The 22,725-nt window shown below is 36.8% G+C and overlaps 1 protein-coding gene across 1 annotated transcript in view; it reads left to right on the top strand.

The window, feature by feature from the left end:
• The window catches only part of ABI3BP (ABI family member 3 binding protein), a 240,959-nt gene that overhangs the window by 172,452 nt on the left and 45,782 nt on the right, over positions 1-22,725 (top strand). The window contains 9 exon segments of the mRNA XM_078063925.1: positions 22-87; positions 2,177-2,251; positions 6,147-6,221; positions 12,694-12,753; positions 13,331-13,378; positions 14,197-14,280; positions 16,400-16,477; positions 20,713-20,778; positions 22,502-22,576. Of these exon segments, the coding sequence (XP_077920051.1) occupies positions 22-87; positions 2,177-2,251; positions 6,147-6,221; positions 12,694-12,753; positions 13,331-13,378; positions 14,197-14,280; positions 16,400-16,477; positions 20,713-20,778; positions 22,502-22,576 (627 nt within the window).

Below are 22,725 nucleotides of genomic sequence, written 5' to 3'. Positions count from 1 at the left end.
ACTTTCCTTCAATTACCATAGAGACATCTCCTCTGCTTTCCCAAACTATAATCCTACCCAGCCCAGATGAGCCTTCGACCGAGCCGGGTAAATATTATTTTGTATTTCACGTAGAAGGTGAGTGTTTGCAGACTTCATAAGAATGGAAAGACAGTATGGGCACTATAGACATCAGAAAGCCTAAGTTAATCACTCTGCTCACATTCTTTGCTGGGCGATCCTACTTTTCTGATGCCCCACTTCTATCCATAAGCTATAGCCATTCACATGACAGCGTTGTGAATATTCTGGCTGAAAAACCATTCTCAGCTACTCTGCAAGTGTTTCAAACAGGACATAGTAATGTTTCTGGGGAAGAACATTTATATTCCATTTTAAAATATAAATATCCTAATTTTAAATATTTTATCATTTTGACTAGAACTTTTACAAGTTCTGTGGTCATGTACAAAATATCTTAAGGTATCTAAGTTGTGTTTGAGATTAACAGAAACCTCCAGAAACAGATTTCACTGTGCAAAACACATAAAAGGGTACAACTGGCCAATCACGTTATCATTACTCAGGTCCTTTACTTCTTTCTACTCCTCTTCCTGCAGCAGTTTGGCCTTTCTGCATGTAAATAAGAGAAACTGAGTCAAACCAGCTAGTTGGCTTACTTAATGGTGGAATTTGAAATACAGGAAAATAAATCACCAACATGAATAAATGTGCTGCTTCTTACAAGGAAAAAATCCTCTCAATATCTATAGGCTTTCTTACACTGATAGTTTATCAAAAATAAACCCAAACTTGTGTTTTGATTATCATTAAACTGATTTCACATGGGTCTATTTCCAAAGGAGATATGAATATTAACTTTATACATTATCCTCTAAAATATCTTATTAAATTTTGCCTATTAAACTCTACAGTTTATTTTTACTGAAATTTCACACTAACTGCATTAACTGAATCTGCCAGTTATCTCTAACTTTTCCAAGTTTCTTAAATAGCAGTATTAATGGATATGATGGAACTGTTTAATTGAAAGTACTCTTAGTGATACCTACCTCATACCCTGGGAGAAGAAAATAGCCTATCAGGAACTTCAGCAAGCAAGGAAGTTGAGAGTGAAAAAAATTACAAGAGTGAAAGAAACTCTAGAATCGGAATTTCAGGATTGGAAGGGCCCTTAAGAGTCCTGTTACTTTTGATGGAGAACATGAGGCTATAGACTGAGTGATTAGCAAAGGGAGTTCTAAATCTTCAGGCTCCTAGACCAGTACAATCTCCTGCAGATCTTGGTGTTCATTTCTCTACAGGCAATTCCACTGAAGAGTCCACTGAAACCACTGCATGCAGACTCTTTAGAAACTTCTAGTATCTAAAAACTCTTATTTTCAGCGAGCTTTCCTTAACGTGCCTGAAACTTGGTGACCTTGAAAACCATTTTGTTTCTCCTAAGCTGTTTATACCAAACACACTTGAGACAGTCCAAATGAGGTGTTTCTACAAGGTGCAACATCACGTTTGATTATTCCTTTCCTCCAGCAGGATATACTTCAAATTTTCTTGGTAAACATATAATTGGGTTTTTACAGTGAATGTCCTAGAACTACTTTAGGAATTGCCCAAGAAAGGAATAACTTTCTCAGGAATATATCCTTTCAATTTCTGTTCAGTTTTTCTTCCCCAGTATGACCAATGAAAACTGTGTTTTGTTTAATAAGATTTTTCCATTAGCACTGCTATTAAAATGCATTTATTTTCTAGGTATATTTGGAATGTAACATGCTAACTTTGTTTTTAGAAGAAATTGTATTCCTCTGCACTTAAAATATTATACTGGGATATTCTGGTAAAATAGTGTAAACTTGTAATAAGGATGAATTCTTGTTATTATGAAATTTATTTTTAACCTATTTAAAAGGTATTTGAAGTAGATATTTCTGAAATTCCAACAGTTTCATTTGCCAGCTGAATATCTTAGACATCATTTAATGTACTTTCTTGTTTTGTTTTCCATTATAATAAGAAATTTATCTTCCTATATTTTGTGGTTCTTTAGGAGCTTTAATTGCATCAATTGCTGTGTATTTAGGTCTTCATCTTTGAGATCCTAGAAGCTTAGATACTGTGATTCTTGAAGCGCTCAAGAGCTCCAAACCCTCCAAACCTATATTCTTTCTTTTAGCTCCCAAGCAGACACCGCGTGCTCCTCCCAAACCAAAAACGTCTCCACATCCAAGAATCCCACAAACACAGCCAGGTAAATACATATTTTATATTCTGAAGAGTTTGATATTAGTGGAATTATTCTATTGAATTGTAGCAAGTTGGGTTTTTAACTCTTGTAAAACGAGTCTTCCTTTGAAACCTTAAAAATATTTATGTTTATTTTTGAACTTTATTAAGAAGTATGTTATTGGAATAGCTTATTCCAGAAAGCTTCCCTATGGTTACATTACTTGAAGAGGGAGCTGGAGAAGAATGGAATTTCTTAAAAGAGTAGACTGCCTCCCCCCATTGCCTCTCTGAGCTTGAGAATACCTGTCCCTTCCATGGTCCTTGAATGTGCCTCCTCCTGCCAATCACTTTTTTTTTTTTTTTTTAACTTTCAGTAGATTGTATTTAACAGTATGTCATGGAGATCTGTTTTATATGTATATCTATTCTCTCCTATAACAATGATTATATAATATGGCTTTGGTGGTTTTGCTGTAAAATTTTGGGAAGGACCAAACAAGAGTCATTATAAACTATTTTGTATTCTTTTCAAGAGGCTTTTATTTGAATGATTAAATTGAACCCTAACTTCTCAACCAAGATCTTGTCCAATTTCTCCAACTGCCTTGGAAGATCTCTGTTGGGGGATATCATAAATTTGACATGTCCCAAAAAAAGTTCATCATCTTTTCCTCCTTTCAATTTCTCATTTACATCTCTGGCAGGTTCTCAGTATTTTACATCTAACTTTTACTCCTCTCCCTCATGCAGCCTCTGCAGTCCGTTTGCTAATAAGTATGATGCATTCAGTTCTTCCAAACATTTCTAGCATTGGTGCCTACGCCAAGCATGTACTTGGTCATGCCTTGTCTGTTGTCATTGATCTCCTATCTCTTTTCTCTAATTTCAAATTATATCACCCCTCAATGTTTAAGCAATTAATTCATTTCATCAGATAGTCACTCAACAAATATTTATTGCATGCTGACTATGTGCCAGACACTGGGGATGTGAGACAAAATTGTGTCTTTCCATGGTCAAGGAATTTACAGGCTAGCCCTACTACATAAATTAAAAAATATCATTTATACATGGTCTGCTTCCAAAAAGTATAAGGGTACACCTCCCCAGTTTGGTAGAAAAGGAACCTTTACTACCGCTTACAGTCTGGAGAAAGAAAAATGTTAGGAGCATCAAAATTATGCTCGATCAAGGTAGTAGTTCTGAATTCCTACTACTAGTTCTTTAATCATATCTCAGTATTCCTACTGAAAGAAAAAACTGTAGATTTGGGCATAGTCTTTAATATCTGATTCTGAGAGAAATTTTGCCTGTCATTTTTTTCTTTAAAGGAAAATTCCTTAAAAGACAATTCTATGTTCCACATCTAGCTAATGATTTTAAATCTGCTTTAATGTATTTTTAAATGTGTTTTATTTAATTATTAAGGCTTTGCTATGAAAATAATATGGGTGTGATACCTAGTGTATAAAGGTACCAAGGCAAAAATCCCCTGAAAGAATAAGAAAGTTAAAATAACAATAAATACACTTGAAACATTCATCCTTAAGAAATAGTTTGAAAAACAATTATTAGAGAATAAGTAACGATTAATGAATAGAATAGGAATGAAAAAAGCAAAGCAAGTATATTAAGTTGATAGAAAATTAAAATCTGATTTTAGAAACTCAACAGATAAAATCTCTCAGCTTTTTATTTAAATATAAGGCATAAAACAAAAGTAGCAAAGAAAGGAGAAATCGAGAGAAGTAAGAAAGCATGAAAACTTGTTGAATGTTAGAAAATAAGAAATGAAAAGTAAGAAGTGGTGAGAATTAAGACATTGGGAATATAAATTTTTGGCTGTGAATTGTGTAAGACTGTTGAATCACAGACCTGTACCTCTGAAACAAATAATACATTATATGTTAAAAAAAAAAAAAAAAAAAAAGATAGCAGGAAGGGAAAAATGAAGGGGGGGAAGTCGGAGGGGGAGATGAACCATGAGAAACTATGGACTCTGAGAAACAAACTGAGGGTTCTAGAGGGGAGGGGGTTGAGGGGATGGGTTAGCCTGGTGATGGGTATTAAAGAGGGCACGTACTGAATGGAACACGGGGTGTTATACGCAAACAATGAATCATGGAACACTACATCAAAAATGTAGTGTTGTAATGTGATTAATATAATAAAAATGTGATGTAATGTGATTAATATAATAAAAAATAAAAATAAATAAATAAATTCCTGGTTAGTAAAATTTTTAAAAGTAAAGGAGATATGAGGTAACAAAAAAGACATTCATCATTTTCTTTTTCAGCTATATATTCTGTACTTATAAAAATATTTATCATCCGTCAGGATCTTACTCTAATTACTCTAATTTCCCATTATTATAGTATATTCTACATTTCAAATTTGTTTGGCTAGCTCTTGTAATTTCAAAAGACCATCTGGGTGAGAGAATGTCCTATGCATACATACAATACCAAATGCAAATTATTGTTAGACTTTAGGGGGATCCCTGACAGTAGTGTGTACAATTTCAAGTGCAACACAGTGTGCCCATCCACTACTTTTCTCGGAATGAAATTCCATAATCGGGCATACCAACTTTCTTCCTATTTAAGCTTAGATAGCAAGATTTAAATCTGTATTCGGCATTTAAGGGCAAAGTGGAATAAAAAGTTTGGGACAAATCATCAAAAATATTTTGTCATTGCATAAAGGCTTGATTTTTAGATTCCTGTGCTCATAGGTAATAGTCAACAACCCAATTAATTTCATATCTAGAAATCTTATAACTATCAAAACTGTGGGTGCCTCTGGCTCATGTGGGGGCAAACAACATGAGAATCAGAATATACTCAGGTGTTAAATTTGTAAAATTTGTAAAAATCAATGTCAAATTTGTAAAAATCTTCTAGAAGTGGTAAAAATTTTTATTACAGTTACATAGTTTTCACATCATTTTGACATTGCACATTTAATTCGCAGAACCACCCTTTGGGTTAGGACAGGTTTATTATTTCCACCTAAAAAAATAAGAAACAAGTTAAAATGTGACCTCAGTGCTGGGATCTAGAAAGCCCAAGTTTAGGACCTAGTGCCCATGTCTAGACCTCAGCATTCAGTTCAAGTCTAATCTCCAGTACTTAATTACTATGTAACCTCAGGCAGACAGTCACTAACCCAGGCCATTAAAGTGAAGCTCATAATTCCTTCCTTCCACAATTATGGTGAGAATCAAAGAGCACACTCCTTACAAAACCACTTTTGAAATTGTAAAATGAGCTATAAAAAAATTAGACCTTTTTTTCTGGTATCTGTTACATTAACAACTCATTACTCCAAAGGAACAGTTGTGGGAAGACAATTTAGTTTATGAACATGCTCATTTAAAGATTTAGGTGGGGCCTAAGAATTTCAGGGGGTGTAGAATGTGAGCCTACATGCTCCAGTCCCTCCTGCTTCCCCTTCTGCTGTTGCCTGAGCTGACTTTAAGCTTGTCTTATTCATGCTTCATTGCCTTCTACTCTGACTTTGCTAAATTCATCTTCACAGAAAGACATGAGGCTGGGTTTGAGGAGTCAAGCAAACATCCAGAAAGGACGAACACTTCTGCATTAATTTGTTATCTCTTCAAAAAAAGAAAATAAAATAGTTATCTCTTCTGAAAAGAAGATTCCAAAAAAAATATTCTCCATCATACACTTACGCTTAGTCATATTTTGTGGTTTCTCAGACGTCATTTTTCTAAAATCATCTGGAATTCTGATAAATGTTCAGAGCTTAAAGTTTATTTTTCTATCTAATTCCCATTTCAGTGCTTTTCTTTTTAAATCAGTGGTCAGGCTTACACTTTGTCATATCATCTGTGTTTAGCAGGACTGGGAGATGCTGAAACAATGACTCACGATCTGAGTTCTCTCTTTCAGCCCACAAGGTGTCCCAGCGTGTTACTTCAAAGCCAAAAACATCACCAAGTCCAGAAGTATCATATACTCCACCTGGTAAATGATTTATTTCATGTTTAAGCCAAATGCATTCTCCTGTCACATTCTGCTGCAATGACACCTGAGAACTGATAGATATAAGGGCAATATTTCACTCATGTTCCGACACCATGTTGAATCATCCATGGTATAATCATCTCTGAGGTTCCATAGGTTATCTAGTTGCTCATATAGTAAGCTATTGATTCAATCAAAAGGTAGAGAATTATGCCAAGGGTAGACCTTTCCTTTAGAACTAAAGTTCTCATATATTCTGACTTATAAAAAAAAAAATAAACCTGTTAATGCTAACTAGATTATGTTCAAATGGTTCACCAAAATAAGATAAAATAAAGAATTTCATGGGGTTTTTTCTCCGCAAAAGTGATAAAATGTTTTGCAAACAGAGGAAATGATCTTTACCCATTATCTTTGGTTCAGTAATTTTACACTACCTAGCACTGAGGGTTTTTCTCAGTCAATTTCTACTTTAACAGTTCATGGAGCAACAGCTTAGGTAGAGAAATAAGAAATTTCCCATACACAAAGGATTTCTTTAGCTACAAATCTATCTCTTGCCTATCATCTGAGAAGGCCTTTCATCCATTTATGGGACGAATAATTTTATGTCTGTGGGAGTGATTGGTATGGGAACCACAAGGACCCAGACATTTCCTGAATCTTGCCACCAATGCTCTAGATGCTCAAGTGACCTTAAGAATCCACTGTAAGAGGAACAGTTCTCTAATAAACCAAACAAAGCTAATTTTTAACTAGAGTATCTGAAAATGCTATAATTTTTTATTTCTTTTTAATGGTCCAATTCTTATAAGTTTCTAGATGCTCCTAGAAGCCTATGGAACATTCCCAGAACCAAAGGATTTCTAAGTTGTAGCATGAAATGATGGCATTTTGGAAGCAAGCCTGAATTCACTTGCTCTAAATGTTTTCCAGATTTGTAAGCGGGGGGGGGGGGGGGGGTGTATTACTGCTGCTGTGGGATAGTCTGGTTGCTGCAGGTAGCAGTAGGCCAGAGAGAAGCTCCTTAGCTCTGAAATCTGGAATGTCAGTTTGTACCACTAAACACAACAGCCAGTATTGTAGCCACCGACAAGAATAAAAAGTTGATCATCTCACTTGCAAAAGGTCAGTTTCTCATTTTTCAGCTGCAGGAAAAAAATGTCACAGAAATTGAGTCATTAATGATAACGATGGTAGGTTTGAGTGATTTTGCGTGCTTTTCCTTTTTGTTAGAGAAAGTAATACTGTTGGTCCTAAGGTGACTTAATCTCCTTAAACCATATCTAATACTAAACTATATCTAATAGTTTCTTTTTAAATATCTAATATTCGCCTTAATTCCACCTTATTTTTTCACAGAAACTTGAACCTTAAGTTTGAGCATGGGAACAACAGCCCAGACTGCCCCCTGACACCTCCACTGGGCTTATTCTATTGACTCTCCAGTTCCACATGTTCAATTAGAGTTCAATCTCTAAACCTGGTGCTGGTCCCACCATTTATTCCTCAGGGGCTCCCCTGTTGCCCCAGGGGTGTGGTGCCTGTGGGAATAATCTTCCATTTTCCCATGAGTGTTCAAACAGACTAGGTTCTCTTGGGTTCAGTTTCCGGGTCATAACTAGGCACAGGTTTGCATCCTAATGAACCCAAGATCTTGTTTACCAGCTCCTATAGGTTCTATCTCAGAAAGCAGAGGGGAACTTACACATAGGTTTAATATGTACTGGTGTCCTAGAGAAGTAGATGCTCTGCCAAATCTGAAAATGTAAAATGTAGTGCTGAAATCAAGACAGAGTTACAAGATTTATCTCAAAATTTATTCTGAGAGATATCAGAAGTAACTAACTTGAATTTTTTGATCTATATCAAATAAGTCAGTCTGGGATTGGCCACACAACCCTTCCATTCTGTAGATTCCTAGATATAACACAGGTCTCATCCACTTAGGCTTTTAAAAAATATCTTCCAGCCACTCTGTTGAGTTCTCTCTATACCATTTAATGAGGAATCTAGACAAATTGAGCCCACATGCCATGTCCAGAACCAACACAGAAGTGGCTTTTCTTCAGATCTGCCTCAGAGGAATGATTTCAAATTCAGAGCAAAGGACTTGCCCTGATACCTGGCTCAACAGGGCTGTGCTTTCTTTGTAGATGTATTTCAATTTTTTTTTTAAAGATTTTATTTATTTATTTGAAAGAGACACACAGCGAGAGAGGGAACATAGCAGGGGGAGAGGGAGAAGCAGGCTTCCCGCAGAGCAGGGAGCCCGATGCGGGGCTCGATCCCAGGACCCTGGGATCATGACCTGAGCCGAAGGCAGACGCTTAACGACTGAGCCACCCAGGCGCCCCAGTAGATGTATTTCTAAACCAAGAGCTGTCCTGGCTTTGTGATGACTCTTCTGGCCCGTGGGTATCTGGATAGACCTGTCATTGGAAGTGAACCAGAAAGAAAATCTAGATTTTGGCAAGTTATGCAATCCTCACGAATGTTCTTTGTGACTACTGTCTTTGGTAAATTCCAATTTGCAGGCACACGTAAGCATTTTTGCAGTTAGGAAATGAGGGAAGAATGCTGAAATGCCTTTGGAAATAGAATCACTAGGATGTAGGCAATGACTCTTGCTATGGAGAGGAGGATGACACCATTGTTTCTAGCTTGGGCAAGTGGTGGATGATAATGCCACTAAGGCAGGGAACACAGGGGTGAGGGGGGTGGTAATAAGCACCGTGTTTGTGTACACTGGGTTTGGAGGGCCAGTAGGACTTCCAAGTGGGAATGTCTAACTGGTGTTCAAAATGTATTTCAGGATTTCTAAACCGAAAATAGGGGATATAGACTTGGGAGTCACCTGTCCACATTTAGCAGGTTATTAAATCTTGTGTGTGAATGAAATCATCCAATAGAAAGTATAGACTGAGAAAAATAAGAGGTTAGAGGTCAAAAACTTGGGGGACACAGTTACATTTAGGAAATGGATAGGAGATGAGCCAGAAAAAGTTGCTGCCAAAAATATGAGAGAGAACCAGGAAGGAGGGCCTCCGGAGGTAAGGCAGGGAAGTGTGGTCAACAATGACCAGTAGAGAGGGATCAGAGGAGCTGCTGGACCTGACAGTGCAGATCCAGAAACCCATATCCGAAACCTGTGGGCCCATGTTACAAAATCCAGCAGTTTCTAGATGTTAGAAAGGTAAAACAGGGCATATACCAAATATATTAATACTTCTTACTGCAGTATGAATAGTTGTACCATACCAGATGAATAAAAATTGTAATTAGACTTAGGTCAGGTCTAGTCAGGTTTTGCTGCCTAATTGGTAAAGAAAAAAGCTAAGTTTTCGGAGCATTTGGACTTGAGAGCTATGGATAAAGCACTGCGGATCCACTGTTGCAGGAGGTCAGTGAAGAGGAAGCCAGACCATAGCAGATGAAGATACAATTGAGAGACCAGAAGCAAAGGCACATAATGTTTTTTGATTATAGGAATGAGAGCAAGGGAAGGATGGTTTGAAGGAGAAGCCACATTGAGGAAATGATTATTATTTTTAGGCTGTTGGAGCATTTGAACTGTTCTATAGGTGAAGAGGAAGGAAATCATGGATAAATGGAAATATGGACTAATGGAGAAACATGTAAGATAATAGAAATAATGGAAGGTAAAAGACTCTAGAAGAGAGGGTGGCCCAATGGCACAGGTAAACCTTGGAATGTGGCCTCCAAACAGGTGGGAGACATGCTTCCTCCTAGACTGGACCTAAAGGTACAAGGTTAGAATAAAGGAACAGGGAATTCAGAGATGAAAATTATGTATAGTCCATGTGTATTACTTTTCCAAGATAATCAGTCTCTTTGTAGCTTATTGCGGGAGTAAACCTCATTGAAAACTTCGTATTCCCCCATCTTTATCAGAGAATAACAGATTAATTTCTCTCATTTACTCAAGCAAAACATTCATGTTCATTCATTTACATTTGTCCATATTAGACATTTCCATTCATAATTGTCTTGGTTGAATTTTTCTTTGGATTGGTGTACTTTATTCAAAAAGACAGTAATATAATTGGTTAATATAAATGGTAAGTTGGCTAATATAAATGAGTCTAAAAATATGCCAATATTATATATTAATTACATATATTTATTATAAAAATATTCTTATAAGGAAATCAAAACTGCCTTCTCATATAAATTGTCATTATTAATACACAAAGTTTCTCTCCACATGGACGATTTAGATTTTAGGAATCATGCTTTTATTCAGTTTAATATATGGAGGAATGCCACACAGGGAAAAAGAAAAAAAGTTTCATTTCTTGGAGCAGCTCTTGACCAAGTAAGAGAATGATTCATATCCCTTTCCTGTGAATATTTCTGTTTCTTTCCTTTCCACTGATTTCACCTGCTTTAGAAAGTCTGCAGTGACAGTTTATTAAATCATCACTTCATGGTTAAAAAGTGCCAATTGCAGCAGCAGGAATCCACATTACCCTGGCCTACATTCCACAGTAAACGCAAGCAGGCAGCGAGTAATGTATTTACAGTACGGCAGATTTATTGGTAGCACATTTTTTCTCTGCCTCTCCTTAATCCCAGCTCCTGTCTGTATAGTTGAGAACTGCAGCCTTTTAGGGTATTTAGAAACTACAGGCCGCTTTGTATGGCCATGATCTTCACACAGCCAAATCAAAGTCTTTCACCCTCCAGATAAACATTTAGTTTGATTTACAACTGGAAATTTCTCATATTTTACCCTTGGAATCCCCAAAAACACTACATAGCAGAGGGCAAATGTTCACTATTAGGTTAAGTTTTTCTAATTTTTGTGGACCACTGATCTTTTTGAAGTTTTGTTTTTTTTTAAGGTTTTATTTATTTATTTGACAGAGACACGGTGAGAGAGGGAACACAAGCAGGGGGAGAGGGAGAAGCAGGCCTCCCGTGGAGCAGGAGCCCGACGTGGGGCTCCATCCCAGGATGCTGGGATCATGATCTGAGCTGAAGGCAGACACTTAACAACTGAGCCACCCAAGTGCCCCAAAGTTGTTTTTTTTTTCTTATAAAAATTCAAATGTTCAAGTTCCTGTGGATGTTATCTTTTAGCTCATAAAAGTTCAAATTGAGTCAAGATCCTACTCTCTGTACCAAATTCCACAACTATAACTTCATCAGGACTTAGAGGTCTAGACTAAGAACACATGTGATATGCAAGTTAAATCTGATCTCCAAAAGCAGGACAAAGAGAGTGTCAGTTCTAAATAATGGGGAAGTAATGCTTGGTCAAAAGCAAAAGCTTTCCTTGTCTTTTTCTGAGGTAGAACTCTAGCCTGAATCCTAATTTTTTTCCCCAGCATCATTTAAGATGCAAGAAAATTACAGTGTCTACCAAAGGGATTCTGGTACTTACCACACCTTCATTGTGGTAGGAAAACCTTTCAGCAAGACAGTAGGACTGAGAAGGACCTCTTTATGGGGAAACTGAGCCAAAGAAGCACTTTACCTTGCTCCTGGAAGGAGACTTTGTCATAGAAATCTGGTGCTAATAATAGGCGAATTACCTTGGTATTTTCCTCAGTGAGAAATGAGGTGTCAGATTCACAGCCTACTGTTTTATTTTGCCAAAGTAAATTCTAAAAATGTACTGGGTATCAGGGACCGACTATAAGTAGGTCTCTTTTAGCTGACATTTTTGTCCCTAGTTGTCATACTCTTATATGTCAGGAGGCCCTGAAACCTAATCTACCAGAAGCCACATCACTAAGAATGACAAAATGGTAGCATTTATCTAGCATTGACTAGTAACAAGCACTCTCATAAACTTTACATGTGGTGACTTCTAATGATGGGTAGATTCTTCTTGCTCCATTTTCTCCCCAGAATAACTATGAGTGCCTTTTAGACTAAAACTTTGTTCTCCTCTTAGATATTCAAGAATTTGCCTTTCTTGTGGTCTCCCTTAATTTATAGGCCATTTATGCCTACATTATCTAGGATAACATATTTTTCATTGCTCTCAATGGATTTTAGTCTGAATATCAACTGGCAGCTAACCACCTCAGGCAAAAACTGATTTTCTGGTTTTCCTTCTTTTTCTTTTTCTTTTTTTTTTTAAGATTTTATTTTTAAGTAACCTCTACACCTAGTATGGGGCTTGACACAACCCTGAGATCAAGAGTCGCATGCTCTACTGACTTGTGTTTAATGACATTAGTTATTTCCTCTTTTATCCCCCCTCAAGGGAGGCGTCATAAAGAACTGTGACCAGTTTTGTTTAACTGCCACAGAACCTTCCTTACACAGTGACTTTTTTCATTTTGAAGAAAACAGTCATCTTCTTGGCTTTACTCTTCAGCCATTGTGAAAATACCTTTGCTTTATTCATGTTTTCCAGGATATTTTATCTGTGGGTTAGGTTTCATGCCAGATGTGGCATTTAGAGTACAGTGTTTTATAATCTTTTTTCTTTCAGTTCCAAGAGATGTGCTTCTTCCCCCTAAACCAGACCCTGAAGTCTCTCAGAGCGAACCTGGTAAATAAATAGTTTTATTTTCCCCGTTAGGAAGTGTGTTTTTCAAAAAATGTTCTTGAGATAAATACATTTTTTAATCATTGTGGTATGGAAGAAGTTTGGAGAAAATTATAGATATAGAATGTGTATTTTCTTTTGGTGAAGATTTAATCTTATAATCTGCTTGAATTTTTTTTCTCTGGTTAGAATGAAGGAATAGTATATAATTAGTTTTCCATGGAAGTGTTTCCATCGAAAAGGAGATCATGCTAAAATTATAAGACATGCTTATTAACTGAGCCAACCATTTTTACCTTCTTTCAAAATGTAAATAGAACTACATTCCAACTGTGGGTGTACTGTAAGTCAAAAACGTGCATGCCTACTCAAAAATTTTTCTCAAAGTCACAGTGAATGAGATCTTTAAAGTTTTAGCTAAACTAAGTTTCCTAAGTGGCATCTAATATATAGAATTCTCTCATATTTATTATGATTCTTCGATAATGTTTAAATGTTCAAATAGAAACACACAAATGATGTTTACTTCACCAGGTAGTAATTTTTATAAATATATTTCCTTGATTTGCTTTTGGCCTAGTTCTGCAACCTGTTACCTTTAGAATTGATCCACCAGAGACAACAATAGGTAATGGTTTTCCCCTACCAACCAACTCTAATAGTTTTCTTTGCTACCTTCCAATTGCAGGTCTTTCTCAACTTACCATACTGAAACATCATCTCTTCTCAGTCCACCTCATCATCTCATTCTCATTACTCTTACTCTTTCCAAAATAGAAAAGCGATGGCTTCACTGTTGTAAAGGCTTTGCTCTGAAGACCAACTTAAGACAACTCATTACCTACCTCATTACTTCCGTGTTCAGAACAATTCCACGTGCTCATGCCCATCTAGTTAACATTTTCTGCATGTTTAGTGGTTCTCAGCTGTAGTGTTACAACACACTGGCATGTGACAAGTTATGTGAAAGGTTCTGGCAAGCAATTATTATTAATATTGGTCAAAATACTAAACTTTGCCAATGCTTAATTTTAAAAATAAACTTGAGGAGACTCCAGATGACCGCTACAAGAATGAATATTTTCACTCACTTTGTAATCCTGTGTGTCCTTGTGGATGGGAAAGAGAGACAGAGCTACAGCTCACAGACCAGGACTGTTTGTAAGTCATACCCCATCTTAACCAGGGATGGTCATGAAGAGTGTCAAGCCCTGAATGTTATTTTTTATCTGTCCTGGTGGGGGAAAAAAACAGTTGAGAACCATTATTCTTATATTCCACAGTCATTTTCCTGAAGGTTCTGTGTACATCTAACTTTCTTCTTCATGACCCACCTAATGTTTTCCTTTTTCTGTTTCAAATGAAGGAATCTCGTGTCATATTATTCTGGCCTGGTGCTGGCTTTTGCATCTGAAGATTGACAACGCTGGTGCTTTTCTTTTGCAGCTCCTTTAGAGACACGAGGCAGCCCTTTCATACCCATGATTTCACCAAGTACTACTAGTGAAGAAGAACTGCAAGCCACTCCGGGTAAATTTTGTTTTCATATTTCAGTCCAATGAGGACCTACCTTTTAGGGATTGCCCTTGAAGTAGCTATGCGTGCATTGTGTTTATGGGATGTTTCCAAACAATAGAGGGTCTCTTTTTACCGTTATTAAAAGACATCCATTTCACTTGATTCTTTTACATTAACTGTATATTTGTCCTTCTAATATTTATGCTGGTTTTCAATAGAAATGAGAATATTTTAAAACATCTTGACAAAATTTTAACTTTTCTAAAACGAAGAATATTCCCAAAGTGTATCAGTGCTATACTTTTTGGTTGCTTTTTTTCCATATTTGAAACTGCCATTGGGAAGAAAAATTTCATTTTTAATTCATTGAATATTTTATGGGTGCTAAGTGAAATGCTAAGCAATGGGAGTTCCAGAAAAGAAACTGTTTTAAGGGTGAGTCCTGACTCTGGAGAGCTCAGCATCTAATATGAAGAAACAGGATCAGTGATAGTAGTGCTTCCTCAGTGCCCCACAGTGTGCTATGTGTGATATTTTCATTTAAGCCACACAACAATTGCCCCATTTACAGATTAGAAAATTGAGGCATAAAGAGGTTTAAAAATTGGGCCCAGTCACACAGCTAATGTCAAAGCTGGATTGGAACCCACATATTCAGTCACCTGAGCTCCTGGGATTCACCTCAGTGTTGTACAAACGAGTGTGATAGAGAAATGAGCAACATGTTAAAGAAGCCAACTACTGGGTGCATCAGGGGACGCTTTACAGAGGAGGTGATATTTACCCCGAATTTTCAAGCTGGAGTGAGAGTTGAAGTTAAAGATGTGAAAGGTTCTTTCAGGTTAAAGACAGATGGGAGAGAGGCAATTCAGAGAATGGTGGTCAGGCTAATCTGATGAGCACATGACTTGCCCGGAAAAACGAGCATGGCTAGATGCATCAGGAAGGTTGGTGGGGATGAGTGGTCCATGCTTTCAGGAGTTCAGTACCAACACATTCACAGCATGGAAAACCCCAGTTTGCCTGACCCTCGATTGAAAATGAATCAGAAAACAAGAATTTCCAGCTCGTGTTTGTTGATTCCTTGGTTCCTCTGCCCTGTCCACAATGCATCTCACATGGCTGTGTTTAAATCAGTGGCCTTATTTTCCTCCTTTCATCTCTTTTCAAGTAAATCTATCCTTTGTGTGTGTCTACTGAGATGCAGTTACTGATCACATTTCAAAATGAAATCCTTTTTAAAGGAACAAATTTAAAACTGAGCAAGTACACCCTAATTTCCAAGTATTCATCTATTCTAGCCGTACTCCACAAAGTGAACATCACCCATGACAGCAAAGTCAAGAGCACTTTTCAAGAACCACTGCTAGATATACTGTCTGACTTCTACTCCCTATTTATTTTAACGTACCTTTGTTTATTGAAGCAAGAACCATCGCCTGCCAATGGTCACAAGTATGTCTGTTATGAGCAAAATCCAGATTATAAAGCAGGGCAGAAAAAAAAGGTGACAGTATATTCTATGCCCCGAGTATTTTCTTGGATACAGGGTGTGGTAAAGTGGCAAAGTATAATTTGCTATGTTTATATGATGCTGTGATGACTTCGAGATAATACGGGAGTAGAAGTAGTGCCACACTTATTTTTTTTTATTTTGCCAGGAAAAATGTGTCTATGTCAATAAACTTTGACTCTCACATCACATAAATAGAAGAATGTTTATCCTCATACGGTGTAAAGGCACCTGTTTTCATACAATGTATTTCTTTTCCAGCTCATATAAATAACTTGTGGAGTTTATGGAATAGAGAGGAGGCATGAAGACAGTAATGTATGAAAACAGTTAAGAGGCACAGTTTGAGAACAGCCATGTCCGGGATCATGAAACAGTAATCGTGAACTCAAAGCTTTTGGAAATCCTTATAATAACCATTAAAATAATAGAGCAAGAAGATAGCAAATATAATAAATGAGTTATTAAAATGTACCTTTAACTTTGAAATTTTGTGATGACAAGGCTTACTTATAAATGCAATTTCCCATGGGGTGGAAAAAAAAAGTGTGAGGTTTTTTTGACATGTTCATGATGATAATTACTGAAAGCCAGCCATCTTACTGTGTTTTTCCCCAGCAGAAACAGACCAATCCACCCAAGGATTCTTCACAACTAAGATTCCACTAACAACTGAATTGGCAAAGACAACTCAGGGTAATGCTGCTTCCCCACTTCTGCGCAGTAAACCATTTATTTTCATTTTTAATCAGGAAAGAAATTTTCTTTTCAGAATGTCAGTTTTCATCACAGTGAATTAGTTTTCTTCGTTTTGTAGGTGCAGGACATCCGCCGAATAGGAATATTTATATGTACATCACTCGAATGTAGGGAAGACCGTTTCTTTATTTAGAACTTTGCATTTAAATGTCGGGTTGACCATGTGATGCTGAGAACTAAGAATGAAAGCCTCCTCTCACCATGCTTTTTTAGTTTGTTTAACCTCCATTTGCCTCATTTTCCACATCTGATAAATAAGAACCTGTGTTAGCTTTTTTCTCCTCCCCATTCTCCTCCCTCTGCCCCACCCCCTCGCACTCTCTCTCTGCCTCCCTCTGTCCCATCTCCTCTACTCCATAAGGACATTGATACTGTAGCCTGAGGAAGGAAACTGGTAAGGAGAAGAATCAATTTTTAAAGATGACTTAATATTTAAACATCGAGGGAGGGTTTGGGGAAGATGTCCTTTTATTTCTTCCTTCCTACTTCTTGGGAAATGAACTTGCCTACACAAAGCTCTATCTCATGTTCTCAGTAGTCTATCCTTTTTGTATTTTTCTATCCTACTTAGCTTATAACCAGTTGTGGATTTCTGGGATTTTTGTGGATTTTTTTTTTCTTTCTGTTCTAAATGATCCCTTTTGTTCATCTCTACATCTTTCATATGGTAGGAAGTCTAAAACACAAAAGTAAACTTTTTTTTAAGGAGTTGGAAGACACACTTATTTTACTTATTGTCAGTTATAATTTGTAGAGAAAATCTGGTGTAAGAAATTTGAAATAATAAGAAAAATTATTTAAAAAATATAATTTTAAGGTATTTTATAATAAGAGCAGTACATATTCTAAACAAACATGACTAGAGCACTTTATGGCATAGGATAGTTCTTGTAAATTTTCTCAATCTTTTCTTGTTTTGTTTAATTTTTTATTATGTATTAAATGTTTATTACTTACATTGTTACCTTTCTATTTATTAACTTTTTATTTATTTATAAATCCACACAGAAGAAACCTAATATAATGGCAGCCCTCCCATGTCTTCATGACCAGCTTCAAGCATTAACAACAGATGGTCAATCATGTTACATCCATAACACACCCTCATTTTTGTATGTTTATTTTTTTATGTTCTTGCTTAATAGAAGCAATTAATGTCTTAATAGAAGATAGTTGATTCTCATAATGAAATACATGGTTTTTGCAGCAAAACATATAAACATTTATAATAAGCAACATAAAAAAGACTATTCAGTTCAGGTTGTGTTGCCAGATGAAGAAAGGATTTCAGCTTTTTAAAGCGTTATAGATTTCAGAATTGAGAATAAAAGATTAGAGGCCTATTTTTTCCTTGCTTTGCTTTTTCTTACTTTAATGGGAATGTCAGTACTGTGTCACCATTATTAGTGTATGTGGAATTTTTATCAAATTCTTTTTAGAACATGGTTCTACTAGACAGGAATTTTATAGTTGGTGGGGTGTATATCCAGGATCTGATATCATTATATGAAATGTCTTAATATATCTATTCAATGTATTCTATGTTCTGAGGTTCATTAGCTTGAGCCTAAACTGTGCTGCCCTAGGACTCATACTTTTCTAGGCTTGGACCAAGGATCTTTAGAGTGAGTTCACCAGGGATTCACTGGTATGAGGCGACAAAGAACACCCTAGGAAAGAACCCATCTTAAGGGTGGGAGTAGCATTAGCCATCTGGTCCAGCCCAATAGGCCTGCATTACCAAGAGGGTCCACTTTCACAAGGGCATGCTGTGCGTCCCTAGATCACCCTCATCAAACCCTCATAAATGTGTGCCTGAGCTCTGTGGAAGAGGAAGTCAGTCAACTGTTTTGTTGTGTTTTTAGCATCAGGCATCAGAGACGTAAGACAGCACACAGCAATTTGAGAGAGGTGCTAGGGGGTGAAATGACTCCTCTTGGTCTTCACACTCTCCCCATGCATGGACCATGACCTGTGTGGCTTTTTGATCTCTAAACCCTCCACGATGGGAGCCAAGTGCTCCAAAGAAATTTTGTGCCTAAAACCTCCGACATAGAGCCTGCTAGTAGAATCTCCAACCCCTGTTCTCTGGGACACCCTTGTTCCGTTGTCTACTAAGTTCCCTGCAGCACGCCATAACCCAAAACCTGAAATAGTCAAACTCTTCTTTGCCTTTCTCACACTGTAATAGAAATCCACTTGACTAGACGTACTATGGGGACACTGTTTATTTTACTTATTTCCTCTCCCTTATCACTGCCCCACCCCAGGGAAAGTTACATCTTCCTTACCCTCTCCCTGTGCTGGGCAGAACATGACAACTTCAAGGTGTTTCTCCTATAATCCTGTTTGTTTCATTTTGATGTTATCTTCATGCAGTATTTTTTAATGCTCTTAAATAGATTTTTATAAAACTAGGTACAAAAGCATCCTTTAAAATTACTAGTCATTAAAAACTATGTGGACATATGTTCACAAAGCACTTTTTTTTTCTTCCAGTTTAAAATTAAAGCCCTAGAGCAGTTTTCTCAAGGCCACGTGTTATTCAGTGATGAACTATATGAGTAATTCACAGGCTGAACTTAAGTTATACTCCAGTGCTTGTATGAAAAATTCTGTCTAGATTTAAGTAAAGATTGTGGGGAAAAAATAAAGCAAAAATTCTGATCCTATGAAATAGGCTTTGAAATACTGAGTGTAGTCCTGATTATTTCTGTGTTATTTATTTTCTGTGTTCTGCTTTATATCCCTTTCCTGTCTAAAGTTTTAAAATTCATGTTTGTCCTAGAAGGAGACTAATAACCATGATCCTTGTATTTCTTTAAGCTAAAACAATCTAACATTGAAGAAATTAAGATGAAAAACTGATATAGATTCAATTCACAGGGACTCCTACCACTGTCAAAGAGAATTTTGAAGAAAAACATTTGCAAATCATCATTACACCATTTGAGGGTATAATGAGAATTAATTTTTTATAACATCAGTACCTCTGTTCACTCTAGCTGCTACATTTTGAAAGGTCCACACTAAACCTACAGAGAATTTCAGTATGCATCTGCTGTTTTTGGCCTGAAGTATGGCAAAATTCTGCTCATCACTCTTCACATTGGAAGCTTATAAATGAGCTACAGTATAATCTGTTTCACAGGTGTATTTTTTTTTTAACTTGGTAGGCAAGGCATTGCTGATTTATGATTATATAAATACCCACTCAAGATGTGAACAAAATCATCAAAATGATGTAATCTACTTACATAGTTTGCAAGAAAAATTTTTTCCAGTCTTAGCTAAAGCATTACCAGGAGAGTTAGTGGTAAGGAGGCAGTGAGTGTAGTATGTTGGGGGGCGGGGGGCGCAGAGAAGAAGGAAGGGAAAGATGGAGGAATTCCAGGATGAAAACACACTTTAAAATCTTAGGAAGCAAAAGTATTTCAGCTCAGTTTCTCAAAAATTTGCCTGCCTACAATAGTCGCTCATTTTTTAAATTTATTCAGCAAGTCATCATTAGGAGTCCTCACCATGCCAGGCCCTGAGTAACAGGAGCAGGAAATGACAAGGTGGTATGTTGCTCCCAGGGCCTGTCCCAGTTCTTGCTCCTTGCTCTCCTTCTCTTGATAGGCAGGGCAACAGAAGTCATTGTCTCCCATTCCTAAAGCTTTAATGGATAGGACTAAGTGAGTATTCATTTCAGGGTTCATGAGCTAGGACAGTTTGATAGAGACCACATGTTCCCACTCTTTCAACCTACCTAAAAATATATACTTTTTTTTTAATCTTTGAGATTACTGTCTTCTTTGGCAAAATAATGTTCCACTCTGACTTCCCAATTGAGAGATGTGGATGGATGGATGGCTAGTTGGCTTATATGTTTACCATGTTAAGCAACCGTTGGGTAAAATAAATGCCCTTGAGAAAGATGGACTAAATGGAGACTAATCCTTGACATACATTACAAATGACTTATCCCACTCTGTGTGCCTTTATTTCCAGTCATGAATGTGTTTGCTTGTTTTATTTTCCTTCAGCAGCAATGCTGTAATGCATAATTGCAGGTTTCAGAACATCCTTTCCACTTCCATGCAATGTGTATGAGTTGCTGGTCCCTAGGATGCTAAATCCCATTTAATGGAATGTTGGTTATTAAATACGAAGCCTTTCCTCTGTTTCAGCACCACACAGATTGTATACTCCTCCTGTGAGGCCCCGAATACCGGACAAAGCACACATCAGACCCAGTAAGTTGTTTCTCTTTCCGGTGACCTAAATAATCAGCACACCTGAGAAGGTATAAAATGTGTTGAAACAGCAACATACACCAAGGGAGGGATATATATCTCTAAATGGCAATAAAGGATGTGCAGAAATTCAGATCCTTGTGGATAAGTGGAGAGGAAATGATGAATCCATGGTAATGATAAGATGTGACTAAGGTTTTTAAGGATGACCAGATATAAAGACTCCCTTGGAACTTTATCAATAGAGAAGTATTTTTAGAATAGCATTTGTGTGTAAATCTCACACATACTCCTTCAGTTTTCCATGGCAATTATAGGAATAGCATTAGAGTTAGCTGTTCAGATACTACTAGCTCTCAAATGTTATTGAAGAAGAGATGGTCTCTTCTAGTATAAAAGACCCTTGTTCTGGGAGAACATTTTTCCTTGATTCCTCCAGATGATAAAACACACACACACACACATTTTACAGGTCATATACAGTAAAAATGATAATTAAGCATTGGAAAATACTTTACATTTATTGAATTCTCCAAAAGTTCTAGGATCTCCCTCACTGGAGCTTGTTAATGAAAATGGACAGGTTGATTTGGTTCATGTAAATTGCTCCTATGCTAAAGCACAAGTTGGACCAAAGACACTGACATTTTCTGTCCTTTTGTTGCTGCAATTCTAAGTCTTCTTGAAGTTCTAAATAATGAAGCTGAATTATAAATTAATGTTCTTTGTGTACATCTCTTCAGGCATGTGGGAAAAGAAACAATTATTTTTATCCTTTGGTTTATGGAGAGTCCATGTGTTTTTTGTTTTTTGTTTTGGGGGGCTTTTTGCAGTAATTTTTCCAAGACCTAAAGGTAATTAGGCACAGACATCTTTTATAAACAAATGTATCTCCATGTGCCCTCTGTACCATGATAGCTGTTGAGAGCTTAATGTGTGGCTGGTTATATTAAAGGTTTCTATAAAATAAAGAAACTGTAAAAACAATGGCTAACACTGACTGAGGGCTTGCCATGTGTCTTGTAGGGTACAGTTGAGGAAGCCAAGGCATGAGAAGAGTTAGGAAGTAAATTTGAAGGCAAGCAATCTGGTCCAGAGCTTGCGCTCTCAACCACAATATACTTCGTGCTTTTTCTTGAAGAGTCTTCCAGAGGCTAAGGCAGGTTACCTCTTAAAGTGCTGGTAATGCTCTGGCTCTTCATAGAGCAGGAGAGAAATTAAAATGATTTCATCATACTCTATGTTCAACAATGGACTTGTACCAGGTTAAGAGGGAACACCTGTATGTGGAGACCCCTGCAAAAGACCCACCAACTTATGAGTTATGAATTAAGACCTTGGCATATAAAGACACTTCAAGTTTTGGTTTTTCATTGGGTGTATAGGTAGTCCTGATCTTTCTTCAGTTCTGTTTTGGAATGTATCTAGTGCTTAGAAATTAAGTGAGGGATTTCCCATTTAGACATATAAATTCCCTTGCCAGTTAGTTCTTCAAGCCAGTGATTACCTCAGAGTAAAAAATCAGGTCTCTCTTCCCAAAATCAAGTCTATGATTTTTAAACTAAAATTGTGGTTTCCATATTCTAAACAATAGTTTTTGATGAGCGATAATTTTTTTGTTGCCTAGTTAAATGACTTCCAATTTTTTGGGAACTTTTGTTTGCCTTGGTTGAAAGTTTTAACAAGAACATTTCTAACCTATTTATTTCCCACTTTATTGTAGTTCTGAATAAGACAACTATAGGACCTAGTAGACTCAAACCCAGTAGGACTCCCAAAGAGAATGGAATGGGAACAGGTAATGATCACAAATTTATTTCCTTTTGATCCTCTCCAAACTCGAAATGTTTTCATTCAAAATTTGTACGTTTGTTGAATTCACACTTCAATTTCTTTTTACCAGTTTTGGAAGTTCTTAATAGAACTAGAATTGGAAATTGTAACTCA

This window comes from Halichoerus grypus, chromosome 1 (assembly GCF_964656455.1).
Source record: "Halichoerus grypus chromosome 1, mHalGry1.hap1.1, whole genome shotgun sequence".
NCBI classification, from domain to species: Eukaryota; Metazoa; Chordata; class Mammalia; order Carnivora; family Phocidae; genus Halichoerus; species Halichoerus grypus.
This window is presented reverse-complemented; position numbering and strand designations above follow the sequence as displayed.